Source organism: Amblyraja radiata, chromosome 2 (genome assembly GCF_010909765.2).
Source record: "Amblyraja radiata isolate CabotCenter1 chromosome 2, sAmbRad1.1.pri, whole genome shotgun sequence".
NCBI classification, from domain to species: Eukaryota; Metazoa; Chordata; class Chondrichthyes; order Rajiformes; family Rajidae; genus Amblyraja; species Amblyraja radiata.
In genome coordinates, this window is record NC_045957.1 from 34,998,204 (window position 1) to 35,016,926 (window position 18,723).

An 18,723-nucleotide genomic window follows, 5' to 3' on the forward strand; every position below is an offset into this window, starting at 1 on the left:
CTGCTCAGAGCTCAAGAACATTAGTTATCATTTATCTGGAATGATGTTAAACGCTGGGTTTTGCTAAAATTAACTGTTATAGGCCCAAACTATATTTGAAGAATCAGGGTCCCACCCATCCAATTAAATTTAAAGTTGATACCAGTCAGAACTACCGATTATTGGATTAACATTTAACTATCAACTAACAAGGGATTCCGCCCTGGAGCAAGAGATGCAATTAACAGAAGCCTGCAACAACCTCGTTGGTTATTAAGCAGCTTTCTATTTCATCAAGATGTAGTTGACAATATAGCAGCTGTGTAGCAGCGGTTCAAATTGGGCTTTGCATTTCCTGAAGTTAAAACATGCAAAGAATTAACCTCTCTAGTACCATATAGGTCATTACAAATAAACCTATGCTATTCTCAGCTGAAGCTACCAAAATCACAATGGTGGCAGTATTCAGCATTGCTCCAGTATTTTTGGTCGGGTATACTTAGTATTACAATTGATACTAGTGCTCAAAGATGAGAATTATGGTATGCCATCTCCAGTTACGGAGGTGGATGCGGGTTGCATAAGTACCAATTTTCAGTAATTGGTATCAACTACCTATAACTCGGTGCATTCTATACGTTAAAGGTTATTGTAAGAATGTGCACAATCTGCATGCTCAACTCCAAGTTGATACACTATGGGGGTGGCATATATTAGTCACATGGGTGCTATGAAGTTTAAATATCCTGTGATATTTACCTAATCTTATTTTGAAACTACTATCCCATGTGAAATCTATGAAACACAGGATGAATGTTGGACTACAAAGTATTTAATGTCATTTTGGCTCGATGGAACACCGAATATCGATATATTTGTGGGGTTTGCAATTTATCCAACAAGACACCGCTTCAGGCCTCAATCTGCCTGACTGACATATGCAGCCATGGTCCTGCTAATATAGGGAATTATACAGAACCTATATGGGTATTCAAAGCATAAAACTTGCTGGTACAGCCTGTGACTCGGGAGACCAGCGTCTGCATGATACATCAAGTCATTGACTTGAAGACTCCGAGATGATTTCCTGCGGTAGGGTTGTCAGACAAATCCGTGGAGTGCTCACTGCAGAATGCAGGATAGCACCAAAAATGAGGCAGCACATCTCCACTTCAGCAGATGGGAAACGGTTTTAGCTGAATACACATGTTACATGCTATACAGCACGAATAATTGATGTACTAGAGTTAATTTCATATGAGTCTTTGACAATACTCAGTTACAGTGCCATTAAACGGTGCTAACGTGCTTCTCATCATATTTGCTGCAGCAAGTGGAACCCACTCTGTCGGGCCTCACCCTCTGATATCCAGAATTATATAGGATATCTTAACACAAGTTCTCCCAGGCCCAGCAACATGGGAGTATGGGACATGACATAATGTTAACATTACTTCAGCAGGGGGCTCCAGCTACATCCTTATCTCAAGCCGGCTCTCAAAAGGTAATAATCCTCATGGCACTGGCCTCAGTGCAACAGGTCCAGTCATGACATGCATTACGACTGGACAGGGTGGTTACATATGTTAATAACATAATATATTATGTTTGATTTAATAAACCAGAGCTAATCAGGCGTGAGGTACATACAGTTTCATGGCATACCCGATGGACCTTCGGGAATGTGTGGTCACACATTCACAACAATACGTCTAGATCACTTAGAGCCTTAAGGCCCCAAACGAAACATTGTTTTGTGGAAGAAATATATATATATATAAATTTCATAACAAGTTTAGTTCTACCATCTTCAGGTGGTAAAACGGGAGTTTGGTGAATGCAGGAGTCAATACTAATATTTTAACACGCACTCCACCGGGGCTGCTACCACATCAGCTCATAGGATTATGTACGTTACTTTGGACCACATCCTAGCAGCAGCAGGATGGTCAAACGAACATACTTTACCAATTTTTAATACAACCCGTTGCCAAATCGGGGGTATTTGCTAAGTCTATTTTTTGACTGTTAATAGTTTCCTCTGGATGAAAGGGGTCGCTATTATTTTCATTGGATGAACAAGCATCAGCATAACAAACCAAGTCATGTCTGAATGCATGAATCTTTTTTCACTCATCCATGGTCACTTCAAGCAGTGTGTTACGCATGGATTCGTTTCCGGCGTGAAATCACAGAGCTTTGAAATCTTCACGTAGTCATTCACGTGACTCCGAAGTAAAATAGTAAGATTAAACGAGAACTTACCAGTTTGAAGTTTGATCTTGATTTTATGAGGAGTTACGATGAGCAATTACATGCCCACCGTTCCCACCCTCATATTATCAAGGTCATACGGTAATTCCAGTTCTCAAAATCTTCCTAGGTTCATGGTCAACTACTTGTTTCTGTGATTCCACACCGCTGCTTTGAAGTATGACGCGCCAAGTGGGATGACGGCCTTCTTCACGTAATCGCTCATCGTAACTCCTCATAAAATCAAGATCAAACTTCAAACTGGTAAGTTCTCATTTAATCTTACTATTGGCTTTGGTAAAATTGTAAAATTGTCCCTGGTGTGTAAGATAATGTTAGTGTGTATGCGGTGATCGCTGGTCGGAGCGGATTCGGTTGGCTGAAGGTTCTGTTTCCACACTGTACCTCTAAAGTCTAAAGCCTTAATGTCTAAAGTTGTGATAATGCAAATAAAATCAATGTCTTCTTGAGAGACAATCAGTGTCAGTGAATACGAGAGGCAAGCACTTTGTCATCTACATAGAGGGGACAGGTTTATCAATGTTTGGCAATAAACAAACAAGCTCACTTTCCTGAACCACGAAGTTGTCGAGATAAAACAGACCGATTCAACAGCACCTGAAATGAAGCAGCCAACTTTGGCATTGTCTGTATAAAGCAGGTAGGAACAACCTTGTCTTGGAAAACCAGTGTCGTCTGCATAAGGCAGATAAGGTCACCATTGTCAGATGAAACAGCCTAGTTTATTGTTGTCTGTGAACAATACCCCGAAGAGCTTTTCAATGAAGCGCACTTGTTATTTAGCATGATGTCTGAGTCTTGTCTTATTAACTGCTTCTCTAACCAAGTTTAGGGCAATCATATTAAAATGAAAAGAGGGGCATATTAATAACCAGCATTATTTAGTTGACTTCAATTACAGTCAAATGTACGTTTTAAGTGGGTTTACTTTGTCCGCCTTTGTAGGGCAGGTCACAGAAGCATGACAATCTGCTAATTTAGTTCACATATTTTCCAGTGTTAATTAGTGAAGTTGCCTGATGAGCAACCAAGTCATACACAAAAATATTGGGATTCATAATTAAATAAGTATATTTAAAAACATAACAGGCTCAGTAATTTACAATCTTTTCAGATGTTTAAAACTGGAACTGCCTCAACCACGACACCAGGCTGTGTGATCCAGGCGAATACCACCCTCTGTGTAAAAAAGTTGTCCCTTACATCCCCTTTAAACTTTGCCCCTTTCACCTTAAAGCTCTGTCCATTCGTATTTGAATATTCCAACCCGGGAAAAAGGTTCAGACTGTCCACCCTATCTATACCTCTCATAATTTCATACTCTTTATCAAGTCTCTCCGCAACAATCGGCATTTTCAGAGAAAACTATCCAAGTCTGTCCAATCTCTAATTATAGCTAATACACCCTAATCCAGGCATCAATCTGGTAAACCTTCTTTGTATCCATTCTTTTTTTTTTAAAATTATTTTTATTAGAAGTACGGTAAATTACAATAATACACAACACATATATCTTAATACATTTTTTGTACCGCTTCATTTTTTTGAGCTTTAAGAAAAAGATAGAAGTAAGGAAAGTAAAGAAAGTGCGCAAGAGTCGTGAAGTGCAAGAGAGTGTTGGGAAAAGAAAGCCCCTTAGAAAAGAAGTTAGAGAAGGAAGTAAAGTAAGAAAGTAGACCCTAGAAAAGAAAGAAAAAGAAAGTAGGGACAATCGCTCTATTATAACATTAAACTCCGCAGAAAGGGGACTACCAACCAAATCTGTTTTTGTTGTTTTACCTCCCATTGCCAGGTCCTGATACCAGGTATTTATTTATTTATTTTAAAAATTACTATTGCACCTCATGCTTGTAATAGGTCCATAAACGTAGACCACGTCTTTTGGAATTGGTCTGCTTTACCTGCTAAGAGAAATCTCATCTGTTCCAGATGTAATGTTTCAAACACATTTTTATTGTTGGTGTGGGCGCATTTTTCCAGAATTTAAGTATGAGCTTTTTTCCCATTATTAGCCCGTAATTGAATAAATTCTTCTGATACACGTTTAATTCAGGGATACCTTCCGATATTCCAAAAATGATCCATTCTGGTTTTGGTACCAGTTTTATTTTAATTAATTTTGAAAAAATATCAAATATTCCATACCAGAATTTTTGGATTTTTGTACAAAAAACAAAAGAATGCGATATGGTAGCTTCTTGACACAGACATTTATCACAGATTGGTGAAACATTAGGAAAGATTTTATTTAATTTAGTTTTTGAATAATATAGTCTATGTAATGTTTTGAATTGGATAAGCGTATGTCGTACGCTTTGTATCCATTCTAAAGCCGTCTTGTCCTTCCTGTAATGGGGTGACCAGAACCACATGCAATACTCCAAATGTGGCCCAATCAAAGTCATATAAAGCTGCATCATGACTTTATGACTCTTATGCTCAATGCCCCGAACTATAAAAGCAAGTTTACAGCATGCCTTCTTTATCACTCTACCTGCTTGTGCTGCCATTTTGGGGGAGTTATGGACTTGAACCCCAAGATTCCTTTGTACATCAATGCTGTTGGAGAATGCGCTATTAATTGTATATTCTGCCCTTACATTTGATTTCACAAAGCGCAACACCTTACACTTGCACCTGTCTACACTTTTCTGTCGCTGATGTATATTCCACTGTGTATACCCCCCTGATCCAGTCAAACTTTGACAGTCGCAGCCCAGCAATCTTTGTGTCATCTGCAAACTTACTGACCCACTTGTCTACATTGCGGAACTCCACTGGTTACAGACCTCCAGCCTGAATATTGTCTTTCTACCACCAGTCTGCCCCTGTCCTCCATCAGTCAGCATGGTTTGAATGGATACGATCAAGTCACTGTTAATCCCATGCAATTTAATCTTCTGGATCAGCCTCCCATGTGGGACTTTATCAATTGCTTTACCAAAATACATGTAGACAACATCAACCACCCTACCCACATCAATAACATTCATCACCTAGTCAAAAAATATGTTTTGAGTATAGAAGTTGGTAGGTGATGTTGCAGTTGTGTAAGGCATTGGTGAGGCCGCATTTAAGGTCCTGTCCCACTTGCATGACCTAATTCACAACCTCTGCTGAGTTTGCCCTCGACTCGTACTCGCAGCATGGTCGTCATGAGGTCGTAGGAGGTCGTAGGTAGGTCGTAGCAGGTCGTGATGCTAGTCGTAGGCACTCGTGGCATCAAGTATGTCACGGCGTTTTTTCATCAGGCGTTTTTAGCCTGATGAAAAATGTCCACGGGTAAAAAAGATCGTGAATTAGGTCATGAAAGTGGGACAGGCCCTTCTGAGTTGTGCTCAGTTCTGGGCACCATGTTATAGAAAAGATGTTGACAAACTGGAAAGGGTACAGAGAAGATTTACAAGGATGTTGCCAGGGCTAGAGGGTCTGAGCTATAGGGAGAGGTTGAGCAGGCTGGGACTTTATTCCTTGGAGCACAGGAGGATGAGGGGTGATCTTATTGAGGTGTGTAAAATCATGAGAGGGAAAATTCGGGTAGATGCACAGGGTCTCTTGCCCAGAGCAGGGGAATCGAGGACCAGAGGACATAGGTTTAAGGTGAAGGGGAAAAGATTTAATAAGAATCTGGAAGGTAACTTTTTCACACAAAGGGTGGTGGATGTATTGAACAAGCTGCCAGAGGAGGTACATAGTTGAGGCTGGGACTAACCCATTTAAGAAACAGTTAGACAGGTACATGGATAGGACAGGTCTGGAGGGATATGGACCAAACGCAGGCAGGTGGGACTAGTGTAGCTGGGACATGTTGCGCAGAGTGGGCAAGTTGTATCGAAGGGCCTGTCTCCACACTGTATCACTCTATGACTAAAAAATTAGATCCATTTAGTAAGGCGTGATCTGCCTTGTACAGAGCTATGCAGACTATCCACAATTAACTCATTTTCTTGCAAATAGGAGTAAATCCTATTCCATAGAATCGTCTCCAATAGCTTCCCTACCTACCACTGGTGTGAGGCTCACTGGCCTTTAATTCCATGGATTCTCTCTATTTCCCTTCAACAGTAACGATCCAACATTTAGCCGTCCTCTTTGATACAGGTGGGGGAAATGGGAATCTTTGCTGCAGTAAATCATCAGCTTTGTCCAGTTTATGGTCTGCGTTTCCAATGTTGTAAATGAGTCGAGCCATGGCAGACCGATCATGGCCTAATCTGCACTGTTATCTGCACCAGACTCAAAACCAGTGACAATGGAAGGCTGTTCCAGGAAAATCTACATTGAATATCTCAAGGCAATGGCAAGGTCAACTCTTCTCAGTCAGAGCCTCACAGAGAATCAGATGTCTCCTAACCAGCAGAAGCTACAGAGAGTCAACAGTGTCTGGACTACCTTGACTTCCACCATAACATGCATCTATGAGGAAGTTCTTGAATTCTCTAAAAAAACATCAGGACTGGCTTGTGTGTAGGAAGGAACTGCAGATGCTGGTTTAAACCGACGATAGGCACAAACAGGTGGAATAACTTAGCGGGTCAGGTAGCATCTCTGGAGAAAAGGAATAGGTAACGTTTTGGGTCAAGACCCTTCTTCAGAATGAGAGTCAGGAGAAAGGGAAACAAGAGATTTATTGATGGTGATATAGAGATGGAGCAAATGAAGGAAAAATATGCAAAAAAAGTAATGATGATGAAGGAAACGGTCGATTGTTGGCTGTGCGCTACGTGTTAATGAGTTATACAGAAAATGAAACTCGCCAATGAAATAAGTACAGTAATTGGATTGATGAGAACAACTGGGAAATCCAATAGCTAATTCACCACAATTCACCATTACTACATAGGAGACAAAAGATAAGGTAAGTCGTTTATTTTACATATAAACTTGCTTCTTAGGATGACTTTAATCCAAATTTCATTGGCAAAAATGTGGTTTTGGCCCCATACGAACCGGCAGTGTTTTTCCTGCCGATATGGGGTTCAAATTCACTGCAACCGCAACGTTCCAATCGACCGCGTTACACAAAAACCCACTCGCAAGATGATTTAAATGCCAATTAATTTACGGGAATTAAACATTAAATTCCTTCCATTTGGCCTATAAATGTTATTTGGACACTTAGGCTATTTAAAAATGTAAACCTTTTCTAAAGAAATGGATAGATGTTTAGATCTAGTAATTGAATTTTGTAATTAGCTACAATTAGGTAACTAACTAATTATATGCTTTAATTTCAGGTCATCCAAGTAAGATTGTTTCATATTTGTTTCAGAATGCTTCAATCTATAATAACTGAAAATTTCATTCAGTTCTCATAATTTTTAAGAAAGTTATAGGCTTTTGACTGTCCTCACAGCTTTTGAGTTAAGTCAATGGAAAAGAAATAGGGAACAAGATGCTAATTTCAGAGTATGAAAATGGCCATAACTTTTTTAATATTGAAGATATGCAAGTGTCAAATTAAACTTCTTTTTATGCTTTATCTGATGGGATAAATTGCAGACTTGATTTTTAAAATCTCAAAATGTTGTAACATAGCTATTTCTAGACCTCACTATCTCCATCGCAGGTATCAGACTACTGACCAACAACTACTACAAACCCACTGACTCCCATGGCTATCTGGACTACACTTCTTCCCACCCTGCTGCCTGTCAGGACTCTATCCCTGACTCCCAATTCCTCCGTCTACACTGCATCTGCACCCAGGATGAAATGTTGGGCATTGGAGATGTCCTCAATCTTTAGCGAACGGGGGTTCCCCTCTTCGACTATAGATGAGTCTCTCACCAGGGTCTCCTCTATATCCCACAGCTCTGTTCTCACTCTCCATCCCCCCCACTCGTAACATGGACAGAGTCCCCCTTGTCCTCATCTTGCACCTTACCAGCCGTCACATACAACAGATAATCCTCTGACATTTTTGTCACCTCCAAAGGGATCCCACCACTGGCCACATCTTCCCATCTACTCCCCTTTCGGCTTTCCAAAGAGGCCACTCCCTCCGTAACTCCATGGTCAATTTGTCCTTTCCCACCCAAACCACCCCCTCCCTTGATACTTTCCCTTGCAACTGCAGGAAATGCTACACTTGTCGCATTACCTCCCCCCTCGACTCCATCCAAGGACCCAAGCAGTCTTTCCAGGTGAGGCAAATGTTCACCTGCAGCTTCTCCAACCTCATCTATTTAATCCGCTGTTCCAGGTGTCAACTGCTCTACATCGGTGAGACCAAGCGCAGGCTTGGCGATCGCTTTGCCCAACTCCTCCGCTCAGTTCACATTAACCAACCTGATCTCCCTGTGGCTCAGCACTTCAACTCCCCCTCCCATTCCGAATCTGACCTTTCTGTCCAGTGCGTCCTCCATGGCCAGAGTGAGTCCCACCGCAAATTGGAGGAGCAGCACCTCATATTTCGCTTGCGTAGTTCACACCCCAGCGATATGAACATTGACTTCTCCAATTTCAGGCAGTCCTTACTTTCTCCCTCCTTCCCCTTGTCTTCCCAGCTCTCCCACAGCCTACTGTCTCCGCCTCTTCCTTTCTTTTTCCCGCCCTCCCCCCACATCAGTCTGAAAAAGGGTCTCCACCCAAAGCATCGCCTATTCTTTCGCTCCATAGATGCTGCCTCCCCCACTGAGTTTCTCCAGCATTTTTGTCTACCTTCGATTTTTCCAGCATCTGCCGTTCTTTCTTAGACATTGATGGTAAAATGGTTTGCAGCTGTGCTACATAGATTTAAGTATTTCAATTGTGGGATTCCTTACTATGAGATTACTAATTAACTTTGTCAAATTACACAGGATCCAAATTTATCCTGTCCTTGCTTGGTTCCACATTTAGACAGGTACATGGATAGGACAGGTTTAGAGGGATATGGGCCAAATGCAAGCAGGTGAGACTAGTGTAGATGGGACATGTTAGCTGGTGCGGGCAAGTTGGGCTGAAGGGCCTGCTTCCACGCTGTAAGACTCTATGACACAGGAGCAAAAGAACAACAGTAATCTATTTAGTCTCTTCAGCAATTGATTGCAATTGTATCTAATGTGCACCACAATTCAATATAACCATCTTTGACCCATATTCCTCAAAATCTAACTTTATCATGAATCCCGATTTAGGAAAACAACCTTGCATCGGCATTTGTGTAAGAGAGGTCTAAGTTTCTACAACTATTGTCACATTGCTCCAGGAAACTCTTCCAAGTGTATAGTCTCTTCATGTTCGACTTTCAACACTTGATCTAAAAATTAAAGACATCTGAGATGACGGCTTTTCCTTTACTTATGTCTTCTTTCTTGATTATTTCTCTTGCACTTGGAAGGTAGACTATAAACTACGACCTGTGTATTTTGTCCTTTGTCATTTCATATTTTAACGCGTACTTTTTGAAAATCCTAAACCGAAATATTTCACCTCGGGTGACATTATGTCACCATTACTTATCGGGGTAACTCACCAACTTTTTTCCTCTTTTATCTGTCCTTCCCATGTATCAAATACCTTGGAAGATTTATGTCACAACCTTGGTCACCATGCCACCATTTCTATCCAATGATTATTTGGTCAAAACCATTTATCTCAATTTGTGTCTAAATGTAGTCAAATTATTGTGAATGCTTTATGCATTCAGATGAAGTGCCCTTAATTTTTATCACTTTACCATGGTTTCTTGCTCTGACCTTGTTCACTGACGCACGCTGACTATTAAACTTCCTCCCTGCTCACTCAGCTTATCAGCGCTAAATTGCTAGTTTGCTCCGCAGACCTTGACATCCTGTTGAGATTTATCACATTTCCCTGGTGAAAGTCTTTGATTATGTGTGATAATTGACAGGCAGTAATTAGGGAAGGCGGAGGAAAGAGTGAGCACGTCCTAGAGGTGGATGGCTATCTTCACCTTCAGCAGATCTTTGCATGGATGCTAAAAAAGGGAAAGATCATTCAGCCCATCATAATCCAATCTGACAAGAATACACTTATGATTACTCTGGATAGAAGGAATGGGTGATGTTTCAGGGCGAGACCCATCTTCAGAATGAGTCAGGGGATAGGGAGACACAGAGATATGCATGGGGAAGGGGTGAAAATGACACATCAAGGGGTATGAGGTTCAAGAAACATGTAGAATAGATCATTGGTAGCTAGGGAAAGGTGACAATGAAGCATCCTCCCCCATCCTAGTTCTCTGACCAGTCTGACTGTCCTCCAGTATCTATGTATGCTTTGTTGTCACCTTCCCCAAGCTAACAATGATCTATTCTATATTTTCCTGGACCATCACCTCCTTTGATGTCTCGTTTTCACACCTCACCCTTCCAGATCTCTGTGTCTCCCTCTCCCCTGACTCTCAATCTGAAGAAGGGTCTCGACCCAAAACATCACCCATTCCGTCTCTCTAGAGATGCTGCCTGTCCCTCTGAGTTACTCCATCATTTTGTGTCTATCTTTGGTGTAAACCCGTAACTGCAGTTCCTTCTTACTCACTTATGATTACCTTCCCACAAACTAGGACTCGAGTTATTTGTGGAATGATACAAAGCTTCTGCCATTATTACTCTGTTGGGCATTCCACTCTGCATCCTTTAAAAACATTTTTTTTTTTAAATCAATATAATTTTTAACATTTTATTAATCAAAAAAGTTATTGAATTATTAAAAATAATATTTACAATACAATAAAACAAAACAGAACCCACTACCATCATACAAGACAAACAAATATACTAAATAAACTACTATACAACTATCTTACACTTCTTGTCAAGGATGCATTCAACCCCCTACGGTGCCCAGCAGTCCCGGAAATCCCCCAGGGTGCCCGTGGACAGTGCGTTGTCCCTCTCTAACACCACCCGGGCATGGACGGCACTCTGTATCCTTGGTGACTTGCATCATGGATACAACATAGTTTAGTTTAGCTTAGTTTAGTTTAAAGATATAGCGTGGAACCAGGCCCTTCAGCCCACCGAAACAGGCCCTTCGGCCACACTGACCAGCAATCACCCCATGCACTAGTTCTATCCTACACACTAGGGACAATTTGCAAAAGCCAATTAAGCTGCAAACCTGCATGCCTTTGGAGTGTTGGAGGAAACTGAAGCACCCGGAGAAAACCCACGGGGTCACAGGGAGAACGTACAAACTCCGTACAGACAGCACCTGCACTCAGGATCGAACCCAGGTCTCTGGCGCTGTAAGGCAGCAACTCTACTGCTGCGCCACTGTGCAGCTGGTAGAGCTGCTGCCTCGCCTCTCCAGGTGTGAGGGTTCAATCTAGTGGGGAACAGAATACTGCAAATGGGTGCGTGATGGTTGGCGTAAAACCCAGTGATTAAAGAAGACACAAGGAACTGCAGATACTGGAATCTTGTGTAGAACACAAAGTGCTGATGAAATTCAGCAGGTGAGGTAGCATCTGTAGAGAAGGCATCAATCTGAAGAAGGGTCCTAACCTGAAATGCCGCCTATCCATGTTCTCTGGAGATGTTGCCCGACCTGTTGAGTTACCCCAGCACTTTGTGTCTTTTTTTTCATCGGTGGAGGGAATGGATAGGCAAGGTTTCAGGTCAGGGCCCCTTCATCAGACTGAATGAAGAACGGTCATTCAGTCCAAAGAAGGGTCCCGATCCAAAATGTTGCCTATCTATTCCCTCCACGGATGCTGCCTGAGTTACCCCAGCACTTTGTGTTTTGCTCAGTGGTCGGAGGACCTGTTTCCGTACTGTATGGTGCTGAATATTGAATATTGAATATTTATTACATGTCATTTGAACCTCAGTGAGGCTCAAACAAAACTTAGTTTCCACAGCCATACAAACAGAGACAATTCCTACAAGACACACACACAATTCAAGTTACACAAACATCCATCACAGTGAATCTCCTCCTCACTGTGATGGAAGGCAAAGTCTTTCTCTCCCCTGCACCATTTTTCTCCCGTTGTTGAAGCCCCAGGCGGGCGATGTTAAGTCCCACGGCTATTTTAGGCCGCGCCGGGCGATGTACGGCCCCGCTCCAGGCCCAAAAGTCACAAGTTGGAGCCCCCGGCGGGCGCTGGAATGTCCCGCGGCCGTTAAAGCCGCGCCGGGCGATGTAAGGCCCCGCTCCGGGTCGTTCCAACCCCGCGACATGGGCTGGAGAAGTCGCGTTGCGGGATCTCCGGAAAGCGGTCTCCCACCCGGACCCGCGAGCTCCCGATGTCACAGTCCACCGGACCTGCGGCTGCAGCTGGAGCCTCCGAGCTACGTGGTCGGGCCGCAGCAGCGAGTCACCACCGCTCCCCACGCTCCGAGGCCGGCCAGCCCCACGATGGTAAGTCCGCAGCTCCGCGGCTCCGGGACTGGAAGCCCCAGGTCGTTCAGGCTGGAGGCCGCTCCACGGTGCTAGGGCCCAACGACAACGGAGACCCGACAGGAAAAAGGTCGGGTCTCCCGTGCAGGGAAGAGATTTTTTTAAAGTTTCCCCCTCCCCCCGCCCCCCACATATACACAGTTAAAAACATTATTAAAAAACACAAACAACTACATTTAACTAGGCTGTGAAGATAACTTCCATACTTGCTTCCAAGGTTAAATAAAAAATGAGGGGGTTTGTACAGCAGGGTGAGGTTGCAGGAGAGATGTTTCTACCGACAGTCAATTAAGGAGGGTGAAATGATATTGTGTAAAGACTTTCATGGCATCAGCCATAAATGTGCACACTCTCTCTTTCTCTCCCTCCAATGTCACACATTACCCATACGACATTGTTAGGTGAACAGCCTCTTGACGTTGATCTTTCCAGTCTTTGAATATATGTTAACCAGCAACAGTAGAAATGCAATGCCATCAGCTCATGATTAAAGGATATTTGAATTTCTACAAAGCACATTAGAGTCTCAGCAAATGGAAAACCTTTACTGGAGAACTACTGCATGTATTATGATTTGCTGTGCAGCTGAAATTATAAAATGTATTGGTGCAATGAACCAAATATCAGAGGAGGTCCATGGAACAGCAGTTGTGAGGAGGCTGCCACTTCGGCCTGTCCCACTTGAGTGATTTTTCAGCGGACTGCCGGTGACTGTCAAGTTCGCGGCACTCGCCTGAAAAACCGGGAACTGGAACGGCGACTGTCAGAGTGGAACACACAAACACATCGCAAAGGCGGGGGCCAGGGAAAGCGGGGGAGCGCTGTCTGAAATTCACACGGTGCAAAGCCAAGTTGATACAGACACACACCGCAATGAACACTAAGGTTAAGATGGCTAGCACAGTGTACGGTAAGTCCTTTAAAAGAGGGGGGAGGTGGGGAGGGAGGGGAGAAGGAGTGGAGACACTTTTAAGAAGCCAGCCAACTTTTAATAAGCCAGAGATACACCGCTGTGAAGTTTGGCGGGCATTTAACATTACCGGTCGGTTTTCCTTGGTTCTGAAAACTCGTGCTTACTTTTTCTTCCCCCTATTGAGCCAATTAAAATGCCCGGTCAGCAAAGGCGATTAACTAAAACTCCCTACGACTACCTTGACTACCCATAACTACATGGCGACCCCACTACAACTGAACCTACAATGAAATCCAGGATTATCAATTTTCTCCATGACGACTAACATGTTGAAAAATTTGTGGCGATCATACTGAAGCCGCGACTAGTTCCCAGAATGCGGGAACTTCTCGCGACCATGAAGGAGACTCACCAGAGACCACCAGCGACCATGTGGCGATCATGAGGCGAGCACAGTCTCCTGCACTCGTCTAAAAAGTCGCCTAAGCGGGACAGGCCCTTAAGTGTTCCAGCCCGTGTCTTTTACCTGTTAATCTTGTCAGTGCAGGACATGGTCAGTAGCTGCTCTCCCTGCAATACCCCGTCCCATGCCTGGATGGGGTTGCAGGACCGGATGGGAATGGTGCCTTCTCCAGACTCAATCTTCGTTCTGAGATGTCCCCGGACTTTCCTGATCAATGGCTTGCTGTGTTGCACTGGAAAAGACAAAATACCGCTTTCAACCCGAGCTCTGAAGTCTTGGCGCAAAGTGTGAAGAAAAGTCTCCAAATGGGGGCGTGGGTGGGGCTGCTCATTGGTAGAGTTGCTGCCTGACAGCGCCAGAGACATGGGTTCCATCCCGACTACGGCTGCTGTCTGTACGGAGTTTGTAAGTTCTTCCTGTGATTGCGTGTGTTTTCTCCTGGTGCTCCAAAATAGTACAGGTTAGTCGGTTAATAGGCTTCTGTTAATTGTAAACTGTCCCTAGTGTGTAGGATAGTGAGAGCCATTGGTAGAAATTTGGGGATAACACTTGTTTGTTTCCTTGGACCAAACACTGAAGGATTTTAGGATCCCCAGGAGGGAACCGAGAGTTCTAAGGCACACTAATTGTTCTGGGGGTCGTTAGCCATATTGAGTTCCTTCCCTGGAGCGATGTGTGGGTTTAATTTGCATACTAAACAAAATACAACAAATCCAATAACATTGTACAATGATGGATGATGAATATTTCCTTTCCCTTGAATGTGTGTAAATTACTTGAAGAGACATTTCAAGTGTATTATTTATTAATGTGCATCTTGTAAGCAATGTGTTTCTATTTTAACATTTCTGCCATTTTATTCTGGTGGACTACAAATTAGGATTACAAACCCGAAATACCTTCAAACTCCATATTTTCTTAATTTATTACAACTAATCAATCAGTTGTTGAGTTAACTCTGGCCAACCTTAGCAGAAAAAAGGCGTGGTTTGATATTTCCAAGCACAATTAGAGAAAATATATTTGAAATGTGTGAATTAATTAAATTACATTTTGTTACCAGGAGCTAAAGAAACAGCTGGTTACAATGGATTTAAGGGAAATAATTAAACCGTGTGAAGTGACAGTAAATTGCTAATCTAGGTGGGAATTTCACTAGATAGTTACAAAATAACTGATATGAAAAGCCAACATTTTTTTACATGAATGATTAATCACAACTACTCCATCAACAACTAGATCAACAATAACTAGATAAATCAATAACTAGAGAGTGCTGAGCTACCATCTACCTCATTGGAGATAGACCCAAAGTGTTTGAGTAACTCAGCGGGACAGGCAGCATTTCTGGAGAGAAGGAATGGGTGACGTTTCGGGTCGAGACTAGTCGTCATTGGCAACCCTTGGACTATCTTTAATCGGACTTTACAGGACTTTAGCTTGCACTAAATGTTTTTACTTTCATCATGTTTCTGTACACTGTAGATGCCTCGATTGTAATCATATATTGTCTTCCCATTGACTGGTTAGCATGCAACAAAAGCTTTTCACTGTACCCCAGTACGTGACAATTAGTCTATATAACAGGAAGTGGTAACAGTGTTTCCACAGTCCATGTTTAATTTGTGGCTTTTATGCATTTCCAAATTATACAAAGGCTTGTGTACATCCCACACGGATAAAGCATCTTTATACTTACATTCAGCCCTCGCTTCTCGATGAGAGTTCAGGCGAGCATCTCCACAAGGTGGAGTACTGACGTACAGATGGAAAAGGACACTCTCTTTCAGCTTGTAGCCTCCCTCTTTTTGATGGACAAAGATTGAACGTTCCCAGTCATCTGGCTGTTTACTTTTGGAAACACAGAGATTAAAGATCAGAGCAATAACTAAATGAATTGCCAATAAGTAAACTGCATTAGGTTCTCATGGAGAGAAGCTTATCCAAATTGTTGGAGTTACACCTAGTGTGATAATTTTGACAGATTTTGCGCAGTAGCTGTAACTTAATTAATTTATTTACAGCTTGCTATTTATTTTGGAAAATATCCTCCCTCTGGTAAATTCTATGGGCTTTTGGCCTTTTATTTGTTACAGGTCACTTCTTCAGAGCGCAAGAAGGAGCATCATGGTGGCGCAGAGGTAGAGTTGCTGCCTTACAGCGCCTGGGACCCAGGTTCGATCCTGACTATGGGTGCTGTCTGTACGGAGTTTGTACGCTCTCTCCGTGACCTGCGTGGGTTTTCTCCGGTGCTCCAGTTTCCTCCTACACTCCAAAGACCTACTCCGAAGGCTAATTGGCTTGGTAAAATTGTAAATTGTCACTAGTGTGTGTCAGATAGCGTTAACGAGCAGAGATTGCTGGTCGGGGCGGACTCAGTGGACCAAAGGACTTGTTTCCGCGCTGCATCTCTAAACTAAACTAAGTAAAATGTCACATAACATATAAACCAAAAGATGAAAACACTAAGCATTAGATTTCTTGCATTTCCTTTCTGGTCCTGATTCAAGGCCTCAGCTTGAAATGTTGACAATTCCTCCCCCCCCCCCCCCCCCCCACAGATGCTGCTCAACCTGTTGAGTTTCACAAGATAGACACAAAAAGCTGGAGTAACTCAGCGGGTTGGGCAGCATCTCTGGAGAGAAGGAATGGGTGACGTTTCGGGTTGAGACCCTTCTTCAGATTGGTTAGGGATAAGGGAAACGAGAGATATAGACGGTGATGTGGAGAGATAAAGAGCAATGAATGAAAGATATGTTAAAAAGTAATGATGTTAAAGGAAACAGGCCATTGATAGCTGTTTGTCGGGTGAAAATGAGAAGCTAGTGCGACTTGGGTGGGGGAGGGATAGAGTGAGAGGTAATGCCGGGGCTACCTGAAGTGAGAGAAATCAATATTTATAGCACTGGGCTGTAAGCTGCCCAAGCGAAATATGAGATGGTGTTCCTCCAATTTGCGTTTAGCCTCACTCTGACAATGGAGGAGACCGAGGACAGAAAGTCTGTGTAGGATTACGGAGAGTCGGATTGTCAAGGAAGACTCTCTCTAATTTCTACAGGTGCACAGTCGAGAGCATGCTGACCGGTTGCATCGTGGCTTGGTTCGGCAATTTGAGCGCCCTGGAAAGGAAAAGACTACAAAAAGTAGTAAACACTGCCCAGTCCATCATCGGCTCTGACCTTCCTTCCATCGAGGGGATCTATCGCAGTCGCTGCCTCAAAAAGGCTGGCAGTATCATGAAAGACCCACACCATCCGGGCCACACACTCATCTCCCTGCTACCTTCAGGTAGAAGGTACAGGAGCCTGAAGACTGCAACAACCAGGTTCAGGAATAGTTACTTCCCCTCAGCCATCAGGCTATTAAACCTGGCTCGGACAAAACTCTGATTATTACCCACCACTTTCTGTTATTTGCACTATCAGTTTATTTATTCATGTGTGTATATATTTATATCATGGTATATGGACACATTTATCTGTTTTGTAGTAAATGCCTACTATTTTCTGTGTGCTTAAGCAAAGCAAGAATTTCATTGTCCTATACAGGGACACATGACAATAAACTAACTTGAACTTGAACTTGAACTTGATTGGGAAGGAGAATTAAAGTGTCCAGCAACCGGGAGATCAGGTTAGTTCAGGCGGGCTGAGCGAAGGCGGTCCGCGAAACGATCGCCCAGTCTGCGTTTGGTCTCGCTGATGTATAAGAGTCCACATCTTGAACCACGGATACAGTAGATGAGGTTGGAGGAGGTGCAAGTGAACCTCTGCCTAACCTGTGAGGACTGTCGGGGTCCCTGGACACAGTCGAGGGAGGAGGTATAGAGTTCCACCAGATGTTTGTTTTCCATTGTTCCAGATTCCAACATCTGCTGAATCACACCTCTTGGATTTCCCACATTTGATTTTCAAATAGGATTGTTAGAACGTAGATTAGTCCAGCACAGGAACAGACTCTTCAGCCCATGATGTTTGCGTCGAACATAACGCCAAATTAAATTATTCCCTTCTGTCTGTACATGATCCAAATCCCTCCATTCCCCGTATATTTATGTCCCTAGCAAAAAGCCGCTTAAAACACCACTATTGTGTTACTTCCCTGATTCCTTCCATCACCCCTGGCAGTGCGTTCCATGCACTTACCAATCTCCGCGTGAAAGAAACAACCATACACATCTTTTTGAAACTTTCCCCTTCACATTTGAAAGCTCTGCCCTCTCTATTTGACATTTCTACCCTGGGATAAAGATTCTGACAGTCGATTCTACCTATCTCTCCCATCATTTTTTTTAACTTCCAGCAGGTCTCCTTCAGCGTTCCACACTCCAGCGAAAACAATCAAGTTTATCCCGCTTTTCCTTACAGTTAATACCCTCCAATGCAGCCTGCGCCCGTCTTCTGCACCCTCTCCAAAAGCTATGATGGGATGACCAGGACAACACACAATACTCCAAATGAGACATCATCAAAGTTTCATAAAGCTGCAACATGACTTTCTGTCTCAAACTTAATGCCATGACCAATGATGCAGGCCAATACGCCTTCTTTATCTATCTATCTATCTATCTATCTATCTATCTATCTATCTATCTATCTATCTATCTATCTATCTATCTATCTATCTATCTATCTATCTATCTATCTATCTATCTATCTATCTATCTATCTATCTACTTTCAGTGAGGGGGAAATTATGTTGGGTGATCCGAGTGTAATTTTTCACCTTTTCCTTGCAATGC

At 42.9% G+C, this 18,723-nt stretch overlaps 1 protein-coding gene across 1 annotated transcript in view; it reads right to left on the reverse strand.

Annotated features, from left to right (window-relative positions):
- adarb2 (adenosine deaminase RNA specific B2 (inactive)) overlaps positions 1-18,723 on the reverse strand; it is a 675,592-nt gene that overhangs the window by 75,546 nt on the left and 581,323 nt on the right. The window contains exons 6-7 of the mRNA XM_033044908.1: positions 15,682-15,833; positions 14,046-14,214 (exon numbers count right to left, since the gene is read on the reverse strand). Coding sequence (XP_032900799.1) covers positions 14,046-14,214; positions 15,682-15,833 — 321 coding nt within the window. The remainder of the gene's footprint in view (positions 1-14,045; positions 14,215-15,681; positions 15,834-18,723) is intronic.